General features: G+C 47.7%; 1 protein-coding gene across 1 annotated transcript in view; it reads left to right on the top strand.

Moving 5' to 3' along the window:
* Positions 1–31: 31 nt before the first annotated feature.
* LOC134957522 (cytochrome b-c1 complex subunit 6, mitochondrial) overlaps positions 32–21,228 on the top strand; it is a 39,517-nt gene continuing 18,320 nt past the window's right edge. Inside the window, exons 1-3 of the mRNA XM_063939502.1 lie at positions 32–192; positions 645–671; positions 2,556–2,717. Coding sequence (XP_063795572.1) covers positions 148–192; positions 645–671; positions 2,556–2,717 — 234 coding nt within the window. The 5' untranslated portion in view covers positions 32–147. The remainder of the gene's footprint in view (positions 193–644; positions 672–2,555; positions 2,718–21,228) is intronic.

Below are 21,228 nucleotides of genomic sequence, written 5' to 3'. Positions count from 1 at the left end.
CATTAGCACTAGGCACAATATAGCCCTACCCTAGTGTCAGGTCCGGCGAGGCAGTGGCTTCCTTGTGAGGGGCGTGGCTACGTGACATTTCCTGTTGCACGGCTGACCCCGTTTGTCCTTCCAGCAGCGGCTGCCGGTGAGATCATCATGGTGCTGGAGATGGAGAAGGTGTTTGCTGGGGAGCCTGAGGAGGTGAGAGTCGGGGGTCACCGGCTCCTGTGTGCGAATATAATGTATGCAGGACTTTAGATAGTGTGTAAAGACGTGTCGCTTGTGAGCTGCATGCTACATGCAGTGCATGTGTGTAATATGTATGTGTGTATATATATCTATATCTATATCTATCCCTATAGAAGTGTTGCTGCAATGACATAGGGTAGATGATGTTGGGCTCACATGAGATGTATACCCGGTATCTGAACCACAGCTGCTGATATACCACCTGGCCGGTCTCTGTGTCACACTTTGTATGTTCTACAATTTCCCCGTCCTCCGGGCCAGGGGCTGGAAATGAAATCTATTGGGGTAACATGCGCTGTGTCTCATCTCTCATTATGGCGTCTGATGACAGGATGGCTCTGGTCACTCTGCATACAATGTGTCTGCTGTTCTCCCATATTACCCATAGTTTTCTTTGATTACAGGAGGAAGAGGAGGAGGAAGAAATGGTGGTAAGTGGAGGAGTCGTCTCCATGGACGCAGTACAGGATGGTGAATAGAGAGCCACCAGCGTGCTCTCTGTATGTCCCCGGTTACTGTTGCAGCGGACATTAATAAAGTAGACCTTTGTATTCACCCACAATTATCGCCACTACTCTGTATCATAACTAATGTCACACATAGTACTAGAACATTCGGGCTGAGCGTTATGTCTCCAGTGTAATTCTGTCCTTTGCTTGTTTTCCTTTGCCTAGTTTTGTGTACATTTATGACACGGTGGCTCCTGCTCTATCTAGACGTTGAAAGTTAATACTGAGCAAAATACAGCGGTGGATGTAAGGGCTGGATGTAATGTTATCTTACGAGATTATTTCAATATATAATGTACTTATTACGTTGGGAGCAGATGCTCATTATTTTTATTTATGATGGTGCAAAGTATCTATGCACTGTACTGGTAAATTACAGTAGAACACAAATAATACAGTATATTCAACAAGCAATACAGTGGAAAAACAAACACTGTGATCATTATCCAGCTGAGTGACTGATAATAATGATAGCAGGCAGTGACCTAGTGCCATGAGAAGGCAGACTGGCAGGATGAGAGCTGCTGAATAAGTGGAATCGCACTGAAGAAATGGATAGTCAGGGTGAGAACAAGATGGCAGGAGGTCTCTGCCTGTGAGAGCTTATAGTCTATGGGAGTGCAGGTGAACTGGGAAGCAGTAATGATGTAGAACTGGTCTCCATGCTGAGTATGTACTGTGGTCTGTATTAAGTATGCATCTGAGCATATGGGTGCCAGTTGCAGAATAAGTTGTAGAAATACTGTGGTCTAAAATGTTATTCTGTTATAGATTGCCACCCCCAAGCTGTAAAGACATTTGTACTGTATGCTCTGAAGAGGAGAAACCCTGTTAGATACAATGGGGCAGATGTAAGAATGTGTGCATGTTATATCCCGCTGTTACCGCTTCACCTGTATGTAAGATGCGGCTAACATCAGGGTTTTAACGAATGCACACAGCGCATACAGCAGTATCGTCTGCTACGCTGTGTGCATAGGAAGGCGATGGCTAGCTGATGTACTGTATGAAGGCTGAGTTAGCTCCTCACCGTATGTTACTCCCCTCCGGCCACTTCATCAGCTTGGAGCTGGCGTTGGATCTGTTCTAAAAGAATCTTATTCATTAAACTTTATTGTTCCTCATTAGTGCTGGGCACGCTGGGAAATGTGGACGGCGCCGTCACATACTCTCAGTATGCCTCTCGCGAGAGATCTGTTGTATGCGCGCAACACACTACGCAGCGCCAGAGGAGAGGTAATGGCAGAAAGGAAAAAACCATGACAGGCGTGGGGGACACTGGGAACGGGCACTAGTGCGCGTGTGCGGGAGCGCACCGATCGGCGCTATGAGTCACAAGTGCACTTCACCTGAGGCCACACATAGCGCATCACTAGAAGGCCAGACGATCATACATCCAGGTGTTATGTGATGGTAGATCACCGTGAAAAAGTGGTGAAGTGCCAAAGCAGAAATAAGGATCTTTAAGGTAATGATAATACATCTGCCCCATTAGTCTGAAATGGAGTCAATGCTGGTTCTTTAGGTAAACTGTTAAGTAAACATGGAGGTGTTAGTATAGGTCATGGCTCTAGCATGGGGTAGGGCCCTGGGGTCTGATACCTACTATAGGTTGTCATCATGGTCACATTGGATGGATGATGGGGTAAGATGTTCTGGGAACAAACAGCCATGGTTAGGGAAGACGTGATAGGAAATTGTAGAGGCAGTGAGACCGCAGGAAACCACAATGCTGGATGGGTTACTAATCGGGACATTGTAGAGAGGGCCAGTGGGTGAATGATTGGTCTCCTTATATTTTCTCAGGACCCCCTAACCGTAGTCAGAGAGCACTGTGAAAAGAGCGAGGGTTGTGTGAAGGCACGCGAGGTGCTGGAACTCTGTGAGACCCGGGTGAACTCCCGCTCACACACAGAAGAGGAGTGCACAGAAGAACTCTTTGACTTCCTACATGCCAGGGACCACTGTGTAAGTCTGCATCCATTCACCACCCATGATACACATTTAATTTGCCATTCCCTAAAGCGCTGTCTTGTTATGTCCTAACATTGCACACCTAGGAAATATCTGCATGTGGAATATACAGTGCATCCAGAAAGTAATCACAGCGCTTCACTTTTTCCACATTTAGTTATGTTACAGCCTTATTCCAAACTGGAATAAATTAATTTTTCTCTGACGTCCTAGTGGATGCTGGGAACTCCGAAAGGACCATGGGGAATAGCGGCTCCGCAGGAGACTGGGCACAACTAAAGAAAGCTTTTAGGTCACCTGGTGTGCACTGGCTCCTCCCACTATGACCCTCCTCCAAGCCTCAGTTAGATTTTGTGCCCGGCCGAGGTTGGATGCACACTAGGGGCTCTCCTGAGCTTCTAGAAAGAAAGTATATAATTAGGTTTTTTTATTTTACAGTGAGACCTGCTGGCAACAGGCTCACTGCAGCGAGGGACTAAGGGGAGAAGAAGCGAACCTACCTGCTTGCAGCTAGCTTGGGCTTCTTAGGCTACTGGACACCATTAGCTCCAGAGGGATCGACCACATGGAACTGGCCTTGGTGTTCGGTCCCGGAGCCGCGCCGCCGTCCCCCTTACAGAGCCAGAAGCAAGAAGAGGTCCGGAAAATCGGCGGCAGAAGACATCAGTCTTCACCAAGGTAGCGCACAGCACTGCAGCTGTGCGCCATTGCTCCTCATGCACACTTCACACTCCGGTCACTGAGGGTGCAGGGCGCTGGGGGGGGGCGCCCTGAGCAGCAATAAAAACACCTTGGCTGGCATATATATCACAATATATAGCCCCAGAGGCTATATATGTGATAAATACCCCTGCCAGAATCCATAAAAATGCGGGAGAAAAGTCCGCGAAAAAGGGGCGGAGCTATCTCTCTCAGCACACTGGCGCCATTTTCTCTTCACAGTGCAACTGGAAGACAGCTCCCCAGGCTCTCCCCTGTAGTTTTCAGGCTCAAAGGGTTAAAAAGAGAGGGGGGGCACTAAATTTAGGCGCAATATTGTATATACAAGCAGCTATTGGGAAAAATTCACTCAATATAGTGTTAATCCCTAAATTATATAGCGCTCTGGTGTGTGCTGGCATACTCTCTCTCTGTCTCCCCAAAGGGCTGTGTGGGGTCCTGTCCTCAGTCAGAGCATTCCCTGTGTGTGTGCGGTGTGTCGGTACGGCTGTGTCGACACGTTTGATGAGGAGGCTTATGTGATGGCAGAGCAGATGCCGATAAATGGGATGTCGCCCCCTGTGGGGCCGACACCAGAGTGGATGGATAGGTGGAAGGTATAAACCGACAGTGTCAACTCCTTACATAAAAGGCTGGATGACGTAACAGCTATGGGACAGCCGGCTTCTCAGCCCGCGCCTGCCCAGGCGTCTCAAAGGCCACCAGGGGCTCAAAAACGCCCGCTCCCTCAGATGGCAGACACAGATGTCGACACGGAGTCTGACTCCAGTGTCGACGAGGTTGAGACATATACACAATCCACTAAGAACATCCGTTACATGATCCCGGCAATAAAAAATGTGTTACACATTTCTGACATTAACCCAAGTACCACTAAAAAAGGGTTTTATGTTTGGGGAGAAAAAGCAGGCAGTGTTTTGTTCCCCCATCAAATGAGTGAATGAAGTGTGAAAAAGCGTGGGTTCCCCCGATAAGAAACTGGTAATTTCTAAAAAGTTACTGATGGCGTACCCTTTCCCGCCAGAGGATAAGTTACGCTGGGAGATATCCCCTAGGGTGGATAAGGCGCTCACACGTTTGTCAAAAAAGGTGGCACTGCCGTCTTAGGATACGGCCACTTTGAAGGTACCTGCTGATAAAAAGCAGGAGGCTATCCTGAAGTCTGTATTTACACACTCAGGTACTAGACTGAGACCTGCAGATAGTGCTGCTGCAGCGTGGTCTGTAACCCTGTCAAACAGGGATACTATTTTGCGAACCTAAGACGTCTTATATATGAGGGATGCACAGAGGGATATTTTGCCGGCTGGCATCCAGAATTAATGCAATGTCCATTCGGTCAGGTGGTTATTAGAGACCCGACACTGGACAGGTGATGCTGACTTTAAGAGGCACATAGAGCCTTATAATGGTGAGGAATTGTTTGGGGATGGTCTCTGGGACCTCGTATCCACAGCAACAACTGGGAAGAAAATTTTTTTACCTCAGGTTTCCTCACAGCCTCAGAAAGCACTGTATTATCAGGTACAGTCCTTTCGGCTTCAGAAATGCAAGCGTGTAAAACGAGGGAAGGGGGAAAAAGCTGCACCAGTCAGCCAGTTCCCAGAATCAAAATTCTTCCCCCGCTTCCTCTGAGTCCACCGCATGGGGGGGGCTCCACAGGCGTAGCCAGGTACGGTGGGGGGCCGCCTAAAAAATTTCAGCGATCAGTGGGCTCGCTCACAGGTGGATCCCTAGATCCTTCAAGTAGTATTTCAGGGGTACAAGCTGGAATTCGAGGCGTCTCCCCCCCCCCCCCCCCCCCGCCGTTTCCTCAAATCTGCCTTGCCGACAACTCCCTCAGGCAGGGGGACTGTGCTAGAGGCAATTCACAAGCTGTATTCCCAGCAGGTGATAGTCAAAGTGCCCCTACTTCAACAAGGACGGGGTTACTATTCCACATACCGAAACCGGACGGTTCGGTGAGACCCATTTTATATTTGAAATCCTTGAACACATACATAAAAAAATTCAAGTTCAAGATGGAATCGCTCAGGGCGATTATTGCAAGCCTGGAGGAGGGGGATTACATGGTATCCCTGGACATCAAGGAGGCTTACCTACATGTCCCCATTTACCATCCTCACCAGGAGTACCTCAGATTTGTGGTACAGGATTGCCATTACCAATTCCAAACACTGCCGTTTGGACTGTCCACGGCACCGAGGGTCTTTACCAAGGTAATGGCAGAAATTATTATACTCCTTCAAGAAAGGAAGTTTCTCTATCGTCCTAAGTGGATGCTGGGGTTCCTGAAAGGACCATGGGGAATAGCGGCTCCGCAGGAGACAGGGCACAAAAAAGTAAAGCTTTTATCAGATCAGGTGGTGTGCACTGGCTCCTCCCCCTATGACCCTCCTCCAGACTCCAGTTAGATTTTGTGCCCGAACGAGAAGGGTGCAATCTAGGTGGCTCTCCTAAAGAGCTGCTTAGAGAAAGTTTAGCTTAGGTTTTTTACTTTACAGTGAGTCCTGCTGGCAACAGGATCACTGCAACGAGGGACTTAGGGGAGAAGTAGTGAACTCACCTGCGTGCAGAGTGGATTTGCTGCTTGGCTACTGGACACTAGCTCCAGAGGGACGATCACAGGTACAGCCTGGATGGTCACCGGAGCCGCGCCGCCGGCCCCCTTGCAGACGCTGAAGAGAGAAGAGGTCCAAAATCGGCGGCTGAAGACTCCTGAGTCTTCATAAAGGTAGCGCACAGCACTGCAGCTGTGCGCCATTTTCCTCTCAGCACACTTCACACAACAGTCACTGAGGGTGCAGAGCGCTGGGGGGGGCGCTCTGAGAGGCAAATAAAAACCTTATTAGAGGCAAAAAATACCTCACATATAGCCCACAGAGGCTATATGGAGATATTTAACCCCTGCCTAACTTCAAAAATAGCGGGAGACGAGGCCGCCGTAAAAGGGGCGGGGCCTATCTCCTCAGCACACAGCGCCATTTTCTCTCACAGAAAAGCTGGAGAGAAGGCTCCCAGGCTCTCCCCTGCACTGCACTACAGAAACAGGGTTAAAACAGAGAGGGGGGGCACTGATTTTGGCGATATTGTATATATATAAAAGATGCTATAAGGGAGAAACACTTATATAAGGTTGTCCCTATATAATTATAGCGTTTTTGGTGTGTGCTGGCAGACTCTCCCTCTGTCTCCCCAAAGGGCTAGTGGGTCCTGTCCTCTGTCAGAGCATTCCCGGTGTGTGTGCTGTGTGTCGGCACGTGTGTGTCGACATGTATGAGGACGATGTTGGTGAGGAGGCGGAGAAATTGCCTGTAATGGTGATGTCACTCTCTAGGGAGTCGACACCGGAATGGATGGCTTATTTAGAGAATTACGTGAGAATGTCAACACGCTGCAAGGTCGGTTGACGACATGAGACGGCCGACAATCTATTAGGACCGGTCCAGGCGTCTCAGAAACACCGTCAGGGGTTTTAAAAACGCCCATTTACCTCAGTCGGTCGACACAGACACAGACACGGACACTGAATACAGTGTCGACGGTGAATAAACAAACGTATTTCTCATTAGGGCCACACGTTAAGGGCAATGAAGGAGGTGTTACGTGTTTCTGATACTACAAGTACCACAAGAAAGGGTATTATGTGGGAGTGAAAAAACTACCTGTAGTTTTTCCTGAATCAGATAAAATAAAATGAAGTGTGTGATGATGCGTAGGGTTACCCCGATAGCAAATATTGGCGTTATACCCTTTCCCGCCAGAAATTAGGGTACGTTGGGAAACACCCCTTAGGGTGATAAGGCGCTCACACGCTTATCAAGTGGCGTTACCGTCTCCAGATACGGCCGCCCTCAAGGAGCCAGCTGATAGGAAGCTGGAAAAATATCCTAAAAAGTATATACACACATACGGTGGTTATACTGCGACCAGCGATCGCCATCAGCCTGGAGATGCAGTGCTGGGTTGGCTTGGTCGGATTCCCTGACTGAAAATATTTTATTCATGTAGAGCATTTAATAGGATGCATTCTATATATATGTATGTGAGATGCACAGAGGGATATTTGCTCTCTGGCATCAAGATAAGTGCGTTGTCCATATCTCCCAGAAGATGTCAGGGACACGACAGTGGTCAGGTGATACAGATCCCATACGGCAGATGGAAGTATTGCTGTATAAAGGGAAGGAGTTATTTGGGGGTCGGTCCATCGGACCTGGGGACCACAGCAACAGCTGGGAAATCCAACCTTTTTTACCCCAAGTTACATCTCAGCTAAAAAAGACACCGTCTTTTCAGCCTCAATCTTTCCTTTCCCATGAGGGCATGCAGGCAAAAGGCCAGTCATATCTGCCCAGACATAGAGGTAAGGGAAGTAGACTGCAGCAGGCAGCCCTTTCCCCGGAAAAGAAGCCCTCCACCGCGTCTGCCAAGTCCTCAGCATGACGCTGGGGCCGTGCAAGCGGACTCAAGGTGGGGGGGTAGTCTCAAGAGTCTCAGGGCGCAGTGGGATCACTCGCAAGTTGACCCCTAGATCGTACGAGTATTATCCCAGGGGTAAAGATTGGAGAGTCGAGACATCTTCTCCTCGCAGGTTCCTGAAGTCTGCTTTACCAACGGCTCCCTCCGACAGGGAGGCAGCATTGGAAACAATTCACAAGCGGTATATCCAGCAGGTGATAATCAAAGTACCCCTCCTACGACAAGGAAAAGGGTATTATTTTTCCACACTATATTGTGGTACTGAAGCCAGACGGCTTGGTGACACATAGTCTAAATCTAAAATGTTTTGAACACTTACATAAAAGGTTCAAATCGAGATAAAGTCACTCAGAGCAGTGATAGCGAACCGGAAAAAAGGGGACTATATGGTGTCCCTGGACATCAAGGATTACCTCCATGTCCAAATTTTGTCCTTCTCATCAAGGGTACCTCTGGTTCGTGGTACAGAACTGTCAATATCAGTTTCAGACGATGCCGTTTGAATTATCCACGGCACCCCGGGCCTTTTTACCAAGGTAATGGCCGAAAAGATGTTTCTTCAAAGAAAAAAGGCATCTAAATTATCCCTTACTTGCACGACCTAAAAAGGGCAAGTTCCAGAGAACAGTTGGAGGTCGGAAGAGCACTATCTAAAGTAGTTCTTCGACGGCACGACTGGATTCTAAATATTCCAAGAATCGCAGCTGTTTTCCGACGATACGTCTGCTGTTCCTAGGGATGATTCTGGACACGGTTCAGAAAAAGGTTTTTCTTCCCGAGGAAAAAGCCAAGGAGTTATCCGACCTGTCAGGAACCTCCTAAAACCAGGAAAGGTGTCTGTACATCAATGCACAAGAGTCCTGGGAAAAATGGTGGCTTTTTACGAAGCAATTCCATTCGGCAGATTCCATGCAAGAATTTTCCAAAGGGATCTGTTGGACAAATGGTCAGGGTCGCATCCTCAGATGCACCTGCGAATAACCCTGTCGCCAAGGACAAGGGTATATCTTCTGTGGTGGTTGCAAAAGGCTCATCTATTGGAGGGCCGCAGATTCGGCATACAGGATTTGATCCTGGTGACCACGGACGCCAGCCTGAGAGGTTGGGGAGCAGTCACACAAGGAAGAAACTTCCAGGGGGTATGGACGAACCTGGAAAAGTCTCTTCACATAAACATTCTGGTACTAAGAGCAATCTAAAATGCTCTAAGCCAGGCGGAACCACTCCTGCAAGGAAAACCGGTGTTGATTCAGTCGGACAACATCACGGCGGTCGCCCATGTAAACAGACAGGGCGGCACAAGAAGCAGGAGTGCAATGGCAGAAGCTGCCAAGATTCTTCGCTGGGCGGAGAATCACGTAATAGCACTGTCAGCAGTGTTCTTCCCGGGCGTGGACAACTGGGAAGCAGACTTCCTCAGCAGACACGATATTCACCCGGGAGAGGGGGGTCTTCATCCAGAAGTCTTCCACATGCTAATAAACTGTTGGGAAAGACCAATGGTAGACATGATGGCGTCTCGCCTCAACAAGAAACTGGACAAGTATTGCGCCAGGTCAAGAGATCCACAGGCAATAGCTGTGGACGCACTGGTAACACCTTGGGTGTACAAATCAGTATATGTGTTTCCTCCTCTGCCTCTCATACCAAAGGTATTGAAGATTATACGGTGAGGAGGAGTAAGAACAATACTAGTGGCTCCGGATTGGCCAAGAAGGACTTGGTACCCGGAACTTCAAGAGTTGGTCACGGACGACCCGTGCCCTCTACTTCTGAGAAGGGACCTGCTACAACAGGGTCCCTGTCTCTTTCAAGACTTACCGCGGCTGCGTTTGACGGCATGGCGGTTGAACGCCAGATCCTAAAAGGGAAAGGCATTCCAGAAGAAGTCATTCCTACCTTGATTAAGGCAAGGAAGGAAGTCACCGCGAAACATTATCACCGCATTTGGCGAAAATATGTCGCGTGGTGCGAGGATCGGAGTGTTCCGACGGAGGAATTTCAACTGGGTCGTTTCCTACATTTCCTACAATCAGGATTGTCTATGGGTCTCAAATTGAGATCTATTAAGGTTCAAATTTCGGCCCTGTCAATATTCTTCCAAAAAGAATTGGCCTCAGTTCCTGAGGTACAGACTTTTGTTAAAGGAGTACTGCATATACAGCCTCCTGTGGTGCCTCCGGTGGCACCGTGGGATCTAAATGTAGTTTTAGATTTCCTCAAATCCCATTGGTTTGAACCATTGAAAAAGGTGGATTTTAAATATCTCACATGGAAAGTGACTATGTTACTGGCCCTGGCTTCCGCCAGGAGAGTATCTAAATTGGCGGCTTTATCTTATAAAAGCCCTTATCTAATCTTCCATTCGGATAGGGCAGAACTGAGGACTCGTCCGCATTTTCTCCCTAAGGTGGTATCAGCGTTTCACCTGAACCAACCTATTGTGGTGCCTGCGGCCACTGGCGACTTGGAGGACTCCAAGTTGTTGGACGTTGTCAGAGCCTTAAAAATATACATTTCAAGGACGGCTGAAGTCAGAAAATCTGACTCGCTGTTGATACTATATGCACCCAACAAGTTGGGTGCCCCTGCTTCTAAGCAGACGATTGCTCGTTGGATTTGTAACACAATTCAACTTGCTCATTCTGTGGCAGGCCTGCCACAGCCTAAATCTGTTAAGGCCCATTCCACAAGGAAGGTGGGCTCATCTTGGGCGGCTGCCCGAGGGGTCTCGGCATTACAATTCTGTCGAGCAGCTACGTGGTCGGGGGAAAACACGTTTGTAAAATTCTACAAATTTGATACCCTGGCAAAAGAGGACTTGGAATTCTCTCATTCGGTGCTGCAGAGTCATCCGCACTCTCCCGCCCGTTTGGGAGCTTTGGTATAATCCCCATGGTCCTTTCAGGAACCCCAGCATCCACTTAGGACGATAGAGAAAATAAGAATTTACTTACCGATAATTCTATTTCTCGGAGTCCGTAGTGGATGCTGGGCGCCCATCCCAAGTGCGGATTATCTGCAATACTGTACATAGTTATTGTTAACAAATTCGGGTTATATTGTTAAGGAGCCATCTTTAAGAGGCTCTTTCTGTTATCATACTGTTAACTGGGTTTAGATCACAAGTTGTACGGTGTGATTGGTGTGGCTGGTATGAGTCTTACCCGGGATTCAAATTGCCTCCCTTATTGTGTACGCTCGTCCGGGCACAGTACCTAACTGGAGTCTGGAGGAGGGTCATAGGGGGAGGAGCCAGTGCACACCACCTGATCTGATAAAAGCTTTACTTTTTTGTGCCCTGTCTCCTGCGGAGCCGCTATTCCCCATGGTCCTTTCAGGAACCCCAGCATCCACTACGGACTCCGAGAAATAGAATTATCGGTAAGTAAATTCTTATTTTTAATTATCCCGTACTTGGACGATCTCCTTATAAAGGCGAGGTCCAAGGAGCAGTTGTTGGTCGGAGTAGCAAAGTGCTACAACAGCACGGATGGATTCTATACATTCCAAAGTCACAGCTGGTTCCTACCACACGCCTACTGTTCCTGGGGATGGTTCTGGACACAGAACAGAAAAAAGTGTTTCTCCCGCAGGAGAAAGCCAAGGAGCTGTCATCTCTAGTCGGAGACCTCCTGAAACCAAAACAGGTATCGGTGCATCACTGCACACGAGTCCTGGGAAAAATGGTAGCTTCTTACGAAGCAAAATTCCATTCGGCAGGTTCCATGCAAGAACCTTTCAGTGTGACCTCTTGGACAAGTGGTTGGGATCGCATCTTCAGATGCATCGGCTGATAACCCTGTCTCCAAGGACCAGGGTATCTCTACTGTGGTGGCTGCAGAGTGCTCATCTTCAAGAGGGCCGCAGATTCGGCATACAGGACTGGGTCCTGGTAACCACGGATGCCAGCCTTCGAGGCTGGGGGGCAGTCACACAGGGAAGAAATTTCCAAGGACTTTGGTCAAGTCAGGAGTCGTCCCTACACATAAATATTCTGGAACTGAGGGCCATTTACAATGCCCTAAGTCTGGCAAGGCCTCTGCTTCAAAACCAGCCGGTACTGATCCAATCAGACAACATCACGGCAGTCGCCCATGTAAACCGACAGGGCGACACAAGAAGCAGGATGGCGATGGTAGAAGCCACAAGGATTCTCCGATGGGTGGAAAATCACGTCTTGGCACTGTCAGCAGTGTTCATTCCGGGAGTGGACAACTGGGAAGCAGACTTCCTCAGCGGACACGACCTACACCCGGGAGAGTGGGGACTTCATCCAGAAGTCTTCCAACTTTTGGTAAACCGTTGGGAAAGGCCACGGGTGGGCATGATGGCGTTCCGCCTAAACAAAAAACTAGAGAGATATTGCGCCAGGTCAAGGGACCCTCAGGCGATAGCTGTGGACGCTCTAGTGACACCGTGGGTGTACCAGTCAGTTATGTGTTCCCTCCTCTGCCTCTCATACCAAGGGTACTGAGAATAATAAGAAAACGAGGAGTAAGAACAATACTCGTGGTTCCGGATTGGCCAAGACGAGCGTGGTACCCGGAACTTCAAGAGATGATCTCAGAGGACCCATGGCCTCTGCCGCTCAGACAGGATCTGCTACAGCAGGGGCCCTGTCTGTTCCAAGACTTACCGCGGCTGCGTTTGACGGCAGGGCGGTTGAACGCGGGATCCTGAAGGAAAAGGGCATTCCGGAGGAAGTCATTCCTACGCTGATTAAAGCCAGGAAAGATGTAACTGCAAAGCATTATCACCGCATATGGCGGATGGATGTTGCTTGGTGTGAGGCCAAAAAAGTCCCCAACAGAGGAATTTCAACTGGGTCGATTTCTGCATTTCCTACAAGCAGGAGTGACTATGGGCCTGAAATTAGGCTCCATTAAGGTACAGATCTCGGCTCTGTCGATTTTCTTCCAGAAAGAACTAGCTTCACTACCTGAAGTTCAGACGTTTGTTAAGGGAGTGCTGCATATTCAGCCCCCTTTTGTGCCTCCAGTGGCATCTTGGGATCTCAACGTGGTGTTGAGTTTCTTAAAATCACATTGGTTTGAGCCACTTAAAACCGTGGATCTAAAATATCTCACGTGGAAAGTGGTCATGTTATTGGCCTTGGCTTCAGCCAGGCGTGTGTCAGAATTGGCGGCTTTGTCATGTAAAAGCCCTTATCTGATTTTCCATATGGATAGGGCAGAATTGAGGACTCGTCCCCAGTTTCTCCCTAAGGTGGTATCAGCTTTTCACTTGAACCAACCTATTGTGGTGCCTGCGGCTACTAGGGACTTGGAGGATTCCAAGTTGCTGGACGTAGTCAGGGCCTTGAAAATTTATGTTTCCAGGACGGCTAGAGTCAGGAAAACTGACTCGCTATTTATCCTGTATGCACCCAACAAGCTGGGTGTTCCTGCTTCTAAGCAGACTATTGCTCGCTGGATTTGTAGCACAATTCAGCTGGCGCATTCTGCGGCTGGACTGCCGCATCCTAAATCAGTAAAAGCCCATTCCATAAGGAAGGTGGGCTCATCTTGGGCGGCTTCCCGAGGGGTCTCGGCTTTACAACTTTGCCGAGCTGCTACTTGGTCAGGGGCAAACACGTTTGCAAAATTCTACAAATTTGATACCCTGGCTGAGGAGGACCTTGAGTTCTCTCATTCGGTGCTGCAGAGTCATCCGCACTCTCCCGCCCGTTTGGGAGCTTTGGTATAATCCCCATGGTCCTTTCGGAGTTCCCAGCATCCACTAGGACGTCAGAGAAAATAAGATTTTACTCACCGGTAAATATATTTCTCGTAGTCCGTAGTGGATGCTGGGCGCCCGTCCCAAGTGCGGATTGTCTGCAATACTTGTACATAGTTATTGTTAACTAAAGGGTTATTGTTGAGCCATCTGTTGAGAGGCTCAGTTGTTTCATACTGTTAACTGGGTATAGTATCACGAGTTATACGGTGTGATTGGTGTGGCTGGTAAGAGTCTTACCCGGGATTCAAAATCCTTCCTTATTATGTCAGCTCGTCCGGGCACAGTGTCCTAACTGAGGCTTGGAGGAGGGTCATAGTGGGAGGAGCCAGTGCACACCAGGTGACCTAAAAGCTTTCTTTAGTTGTGCCCAGTCTCCTGCGGAGCCGCTATTCCCCATGGTCCTTTCGGAGTTCCCAGCATCCACTACGGACTACGAGAAATAGATTTACCGGTGAGTAAAATCTTATTTTTACCCTCAAAATTCTACACGCAATACCCTATAATGACAACGTGAAAAAAGTATTTTTTGAGATTTTTGCAAATTTATTAAAAATAAAATCACATGTACATAAGTATTCAGAGCCTTTACTCAATACTTTGTTGATGCACCTTTGGCAGCAATTACAGCCTCAAGTCTTTTTTAATATGATGCCACAAGCTTGGCACACCTAGCTTTGGGCAGTTTCGCCCATTCCTCTTTGCAGCGCCTCTCAAGCTCCATCAGGTTGGATGGGAAGCGTCGGTGCACAGCCATTTTCGGATCTCTCCAGAGATGTTCAATCGGATTCAAGTCTGGGCTCTGGCTGGGCCACTCAAGGACATTCACATAGTTGTCCTGAAGCCACTCCTTTGACAGCTTGGCTGTGTTCTGAGGGTCGTTGTCCTGCTGAAAGATGAACTGTCGCCCCAGTCTGAGGTCAAGAGCGCTCTGTAGCAGGTTTTCATCCAGGATGTCTGTGTACATTGCTGCATTCATCTTTCCCTCTATCCTGACTAGTCTCCCAGTTCCTGCCGCTGAAAAACATTCCCACAGCATGATGATGCCACCACCATGCTTCACTGTAGCGATGGTATTGGCCTGGTAATGAGTTGTCCTACTGGAAGGTTCTCCTCTCTCCACAGAGGAATGCTGTAGCTCTGACAGAGTGACCATCAGGTTCTTGGTCACCTCCCTGACTATGGATTTTCTCCCCTGATCGCTCAGTTTAGATGGCTGGCCAGCTCTAGGAAGAGTCCTGGTGGGTCTGAACATCTTTCATTTACAGATGAAGGAGGCCACTGTGCTCATTGGAACCTTCAAAGCAGCAGATATTTTTCTGTACTCTACCCCAGGTTTGTGCCTCGAGACAATCCTGTCTCGGAGGTCTACAGACAATTCCTTTGACTTCATGCTTGGTTTGTGCTCAGACATGCACCGTCAAGTGCGGGACCTTATATATACAGGTGTGTGCCTTTCCAAATCATGTCCAATTAACTGAATTTACCACAGGTGGACTCCAATTAAGCTGTAGGATCATCTCAAGGATGATCAGTGGAAACAGGATGCACCTGAGCTCAATTCTGAGCTTCATGGCAAAGGCTGTGCAAACTTATGTACATGTGATGTCTTATTTGTTTTTTAATGTATTTATTTTATTTTTTTGCAAAAATCACAAAAACGTTTTCTCTGACGTCCTAGTGGATGCTGGGGACTCCGTAAGGACCATGGGGAATAGCGGGCTCCGCAGGAGACTGGGCACTCTAAAGAAAGATTTAGTACTATCTGGTGTGCACTGGCTCCTCCCTCTATGCCCCTCCTCCAGACCTCAGTTAGAATCTGTGCCTGTACAGAGCTGAGTGCTTTTAGTGAGCTCTCCTGAGCTTGCTAATAAAGTATTTTAGTTAGGTTTTTTATTTTCAGAGAGCTTCTGCTGGCAACAGACTCTCTGCTACGAGGGACTGAGGGGAGAGAAGCAAACCTACTAACTGCGGCTAGGTTGCGCTTCTTAGGCTACTGGACACCATTAGCTCCAGAGGGATCGAACACAGGACCTGACCTTGTCGTCCGTTCCCGGAGCCGCGCCGCCGTCCCCCTCGCAGAACCAGAAGACAGAAGCGGAGAAGACATCGAAATCGGTGGCAGAAGACTCCTGTCTTCACATGAGGTAGCGCACAGCACTGCAGCTGTGCGCCATTGCACCCACACTAACCCACACACTCCGGTCACTGTAGGGTGCAGGGCGCAGGGGGGGGCGCCCTGGGCAGCAATTGTTACCTCCTGGTGAATGCTGCATATAAACAGTGGCACACTGTTATATATATATATATATATATATATATATATATATATATATATATATATATATATATATATATATATATATATATTGAAGACTACGGCACTCAGGTGCAGTTTTGTGACAATTATACCATAAGTATGAAATAAAAATTCTAAAAATATAGTAAAAAATGTAATCAAATATAATAAAACACCCCTGTTCTATATATAAACACTTCTCAATAGATTATTTGAGTGGCAGCTTGTAATACATAGACATATGCTTGGCATGCATATAAAATCTGTTGCAAGAATTGGTGAAAACAAGCGCCCAAGAGTGTGGTGACTAAAATTCAGGGGGAATGAAGGTATAGAGGAAGGGATGATAAGGATCAGCTTAAAACACTTATCTGGTAGAGAGGAACTCTGCTCAAGCAGCACTCTTTTTGTGGCTTAAAAACATGCGGATAAAACAGAAGAAAACTAACATAGTGTATACCATTTAGATTACGTATTGTGTTACTGCTTAATTTCACAGGCCCAATTAGGGAACTTGCTTATTCCCACAGGAGATAAATATATAGCCTGGGCAGTATATATATATTAAAAATACAAAGAATTTAATGACATAATCACATAAAAATACACACAAAATGGCTGGATAACATGCGTACAGAATAAAAAATTATATCAGGCTTATCTGTCCATAACAATGGCTGTAATGCATGCGTACAGGATTTAAAATTGTTTGAAGCTTATCTGTCCATAAAAGGAGATGTCTGCAGGTACTCCCAACGCGTTTCGTCCGTCAGCAACAGGACTTCATCAAGGGGATAACCACACTGAGCAAGCTTTGCTCTATTTATGCCCAAAGGAGGTGATTAATGATGACATCACTTCCTGTGACTATCATTAGTTTTGTTGGAGGAAAAAGCAATTTTTGATATTTTAATCTGCACTCAAATAAGTGACAAGTGGATTAGAAAAAGGATAGAATATGAAAGAACCGAAAATGCGAAGAAAAAACAAAGAAAAAAGGGTTTTAATACCATTAGTGACAGCTAATGCCGTCGGAAATAGCGGTGGACTGCATGTGGAACGCATGCGTCATTTCCGCCCGGCGTAGTATAGTATTAGTGCAGTGAAGTGCCGATATTATCTATCGTGTGGGTAGATACAGGAGGATCAGGGTAGGGGGTGATTATGCTCTTAGACAGAAGAGAGATCCAATATAGTAGTACCGATTAGGGAAAGGAGGAAAATAGCGGTGACACGCACCGCCATGACAGTGACGTTACTTCCGTAATAGACGCGGAAGTGAGCTGACGTGTTTGTTAATGCGGTGGAACGCACCGCCATTAGCTTCCGGCCATATGGATAGTGCGTGTAGTACTGTGACACGCATCTCCATTCATATAAGGAAGTGCATAATTATTATGATTGTGTAGTAAAATTTGAGATCACAATAGTGATTATTTAGCCGAGTGTGCAATTGTGACGTTGTAGTCATATATTGTGGATAGTTAAAGGTGCAGGTGATATTTAAAGTGACATGGCATTTGTTTAAAAAAATAAAAAATATATATACATTTCTCTATCGTCCTAAGTGGATGCTGGGGTTCCTGAAAGGACCATGGGGAATAGCGGCTCCGCAGGAGACAGGGCACAAAAAAGTAAAGCTTTTACCAGATCAGGTGGTGTGCACTGGCTCCTCCCCCTATGACCCTCCTCCAGACTCCTGTTAGATTTTGTGCCCGAACGAGAAGGGTGCAATCTAGGTGGCTCTCCTAAAGAGCTGCTTAGAGAAAGTTTAGCTTAGGTTTTTTACTTTACAGTGAGTCCTGCTGGCAACAGGATCACTGCAACGAGGGACTTAGGGGAGAAGTAGTGAACTCACCTGCGTGCAGAGTGGATTTGCTGCTTGGCTACTGGACACTAGCTCCAGAGGGACGATCACAGGTACAGCCTGGATGGTCACCGGAGCCGCGCCGCCGGCCCCCTTGCAGACGCTGAAGAGAGAAGAGGTCCAAAATCGGCGGCTGAAGACTCCTGAGTCTTCATAAAGGTAGCGCACAGCACTGCAGCTGTGCGCCATTTTCCTCTCAGCACACTTCACACAACAGTCACTGAGGGTGCAGAGCGCTGGGGGGGGCGCTCTGAGAGGCAAATAAAAACCTTATTAGAGGCAAAAAATACCTCACATATAGCCCACAGAGGCTATATGGAGATATTTAACCCCTGCCTAACTTCAAAAATAGCGGGAGACGAGCCCGCCGAAAAAGGGGCGGGGCCTATCTCCTCAGCACACAGCGCCATTTTCTCTCACAGAAAAGCTGGAGAGAAGGCTCCCAGGCTCTCCCCTGCACTGCACTACAGAAACAGGGTTAAAACAGAGAGGGGGGGCACTGATTTTGGCGATATTGTATATATATATAAAAGATGCTATAAGGGAGAAACACTTATATAAGGTTGTCCCTATATAATTATAGCGTTTTTGGTGTGTGCTGGCAGACTCTCCCTCTGTCTCCCCAAAGGGCTAGTGGGTCCTGTCCTCTGTCAGAGCATTCCCGGTGTGTGTGCTGTGTGTCGGTACGTGTGTGTCGACATGTATGAGGACGATGTTGGTGAGGAGGCGGAGAAATTGCCTGTAATGGTGATGTCACTCTCTAGGGAGTCGACACCGGAATGGATGGCTTATTTAGAGAATTACGTGAGAATGTCAACACGCTGCAAGGTCGGTTGACGACATGAGACGGCCGACAATCTATTAGGACCGGTCCAGGCGTCTCAGAAACACCGTCAGGGGTTTTAAAAACGCCCATTTACCTCAGTCGGTCGACACAGACACAGACACGGACACTGAATACAGTGTCGACGGTGAATAAACAAACGTATTTCTCATTAGGGCCACACGTTAAGGGCAATGAAGGAGGTGTTACGTGTTTCTGATACTACAAGTACCACAAGAAAGGGTATTATGTGGGAGTGAAAAAACTACCTGTAGTTTTTCCTGAATCAGATAAAATAAAATGAAGTGTGTGATGATGCGTAGGGTTACCCCGATAGCAAATATTGGCGTTATACCCTTTCCCGCCAGAAATTAGGGTACGTTGGGAAACACCCCTTAGGGTGATAAGGCGCTCACACGCTTATCAAGTGGCGTTACCGTCTCCAGATACGGCCGCCCTCAAGGAGCCAGCTGATAGGAAGCTGGAAAAATATCCTAAAAAGTATATACACACATACGGTGGTTATACTGCGACCAGCGATCGCCATCAGCCTGGAGATGCAGTGCTGGGTTGGCTTGGTCGGATTCCCTGACTGAAAATATTTTATTCATGTAGAGCATTTAATAGGATGCATTCTATATATATGTATGTGAGATGCACAGAGGGATATTTGCTCTCTGGCATCAAGATAAGTGCGTTGTCCATATCTCCCAGAAGATGTCAGGGACACGACAGTGGTCAGGTGATACAGATCCCATACGGCAGATGGAAGTATTGCTGTATAAAGGGAAGGAGTTATTTGGGGGTCGGTCCATCGGACCTGGGGACCACAGCAACAGCTGGGAAATCCAACCTTTTTTACCCCAAGTTACATCTCAGCTAAAAAAGACACCGTCTTTTCAGCCTCAATCTTTCCTTTCCCATGAGGGCATGCAGGCAAAAGGCCAGTCATATCTGCCCAGACATAGAGGTAAGGGAAGTAGACTGCAGCAGGCAGCCCTTTCCCAGGAAAAGAAGCCCTCCACCGCGTCTGCCAAGTCCTCAGCATGACGCTGGGGCCGTGCAAGCGGACTCAAGGTGGGGGGGTAGTCTCAAGAGTCTCAGGGCGCAGTGGGATCACTCGCAAGTTGACCCCTAGATCGTACGAGTATTATCCCAGGGGTAAAGATTGGAGAGTCGAGACATCTTCTCCTCGCAGGTTCCTGAAGTCTGCTTTACCAACGGCTCCCTCCGACAGGGAGGCAGCATTGGAAACAATTCACAAGCTGTATATCCAGCAGGTGATAATCAAAGTACCCCTCCTACGACAAGGAAAAGGGTATTATTTTTCCACACTATATTGTGGTACTGAAGCCAGACGGCTTGGTGACACATAGTCTAAATCTAAAATGTTTTGAACACTTACATAAAAGGTTCAAATCGAGATAAAGTCACTCAGAGCAGTGATAGCGAACCGGAAAAAAGGGGACTATATGGTGTCCCTGGACATCAAGGATTACCTCCATGTCCAAATTTTGTCCTTCTCATCAAGGGTACCTCTGGTTCGTGGTACAGAACTGTCAATATCAGTTTCAGACGATGCCGTTTGAATTATCCACGGCACCCCGGGCCTTTTTACCAAGGTAATGGCCGAAAAGATGTTTCTTCAAAGAAAAAAGGCATCTAAATTATCCCTTACTTGCACGACCTAAAAAGGGCAAGTTCCAGAGAACAGTTGGAGGTCGGAAGAGCACTATCTAAAGTAGTTCTTCGACGGCACGACTGGATTCTAAATATTCCAAGAATCGCAGCTGTTTTCCGACGATACGTCTGCTGTTCCTAGGGATGATTCTGGACACGGTTCAGAAAAAGGTTTTTCTTCCCGAGGAAAAAGCCAAGGAGTTATCCGACCTGTCAGGAACCTCCTAAAACCAGGAAAGGTGTCTGTACATCAATGCACAAGAGTCCTGGGAAAAATGGTGGCTTTTTACGAAGCAATTCCATTCGGCAGATTCCATGCAAGAATTTTCCAAAGGGATCTGTTGGACAAATGGTCAGGGTCGCATCCTCAGATGCACCTGCGAATAACCCTGTCGCCAAGGACAAGGGTATATCTTCTGTGGTGGTTGCAAAAGGCTCATCTATTGGAGGGCCGCAGATTCGGCATACAGGATTTGATCCTGGTGACCACGGACGCCAGCCTGAGAGGTTGGGGAGCAGTCACACAAGGAAGAAACTTCCAGGGGGTATGGACGAACCTGGAAAAGTCTCTTCACATAAACATTCTGGTACTAAGAGCAATCTAAAATGCTCTAAGCCAGGCGGAACCACTCCTGCAAGGAAAACCGGTGTTGATTCAGTCGGACAACATCACGGCGGTCGCCCATGTAAACAGACAGGGCGGCACAAGAAGCAGGAGTGCAATGGCAGAAGCTGCCAAGATTCTTCGCTGGGCGGAGAATCACGTAATAGCACTGTCAGCAGTGTTCTTCCCGGGCGTGGACAACTGGGAAGCAGACTTCCTCAGCAGACACGATATTCACCCGGGAGAGGGGGGTCTTCATCCAGAAGTCTTCCACATGCTAATAAACTGTTG

This window comes from Pseudophryne corroboree, chromosome 9, assembly GCF_028390025.1.
Source record: "Pseudophryne corroboree isolate aPseCor3 chromosome 9, aPseCor3.hap2, whole genome shotgun sequence".
Taxonomy (NCBI): Eukaryota; Metazoa; Chordata; class Amphibia; order Anura; family Myobatrachidae; genus Pseudophryne; species Pseudophryne corroboree.
Note: the sequence above shows the minus strand (reverse complement) of the source record. Positions and strands in the feature narration are given on the sequence as shown.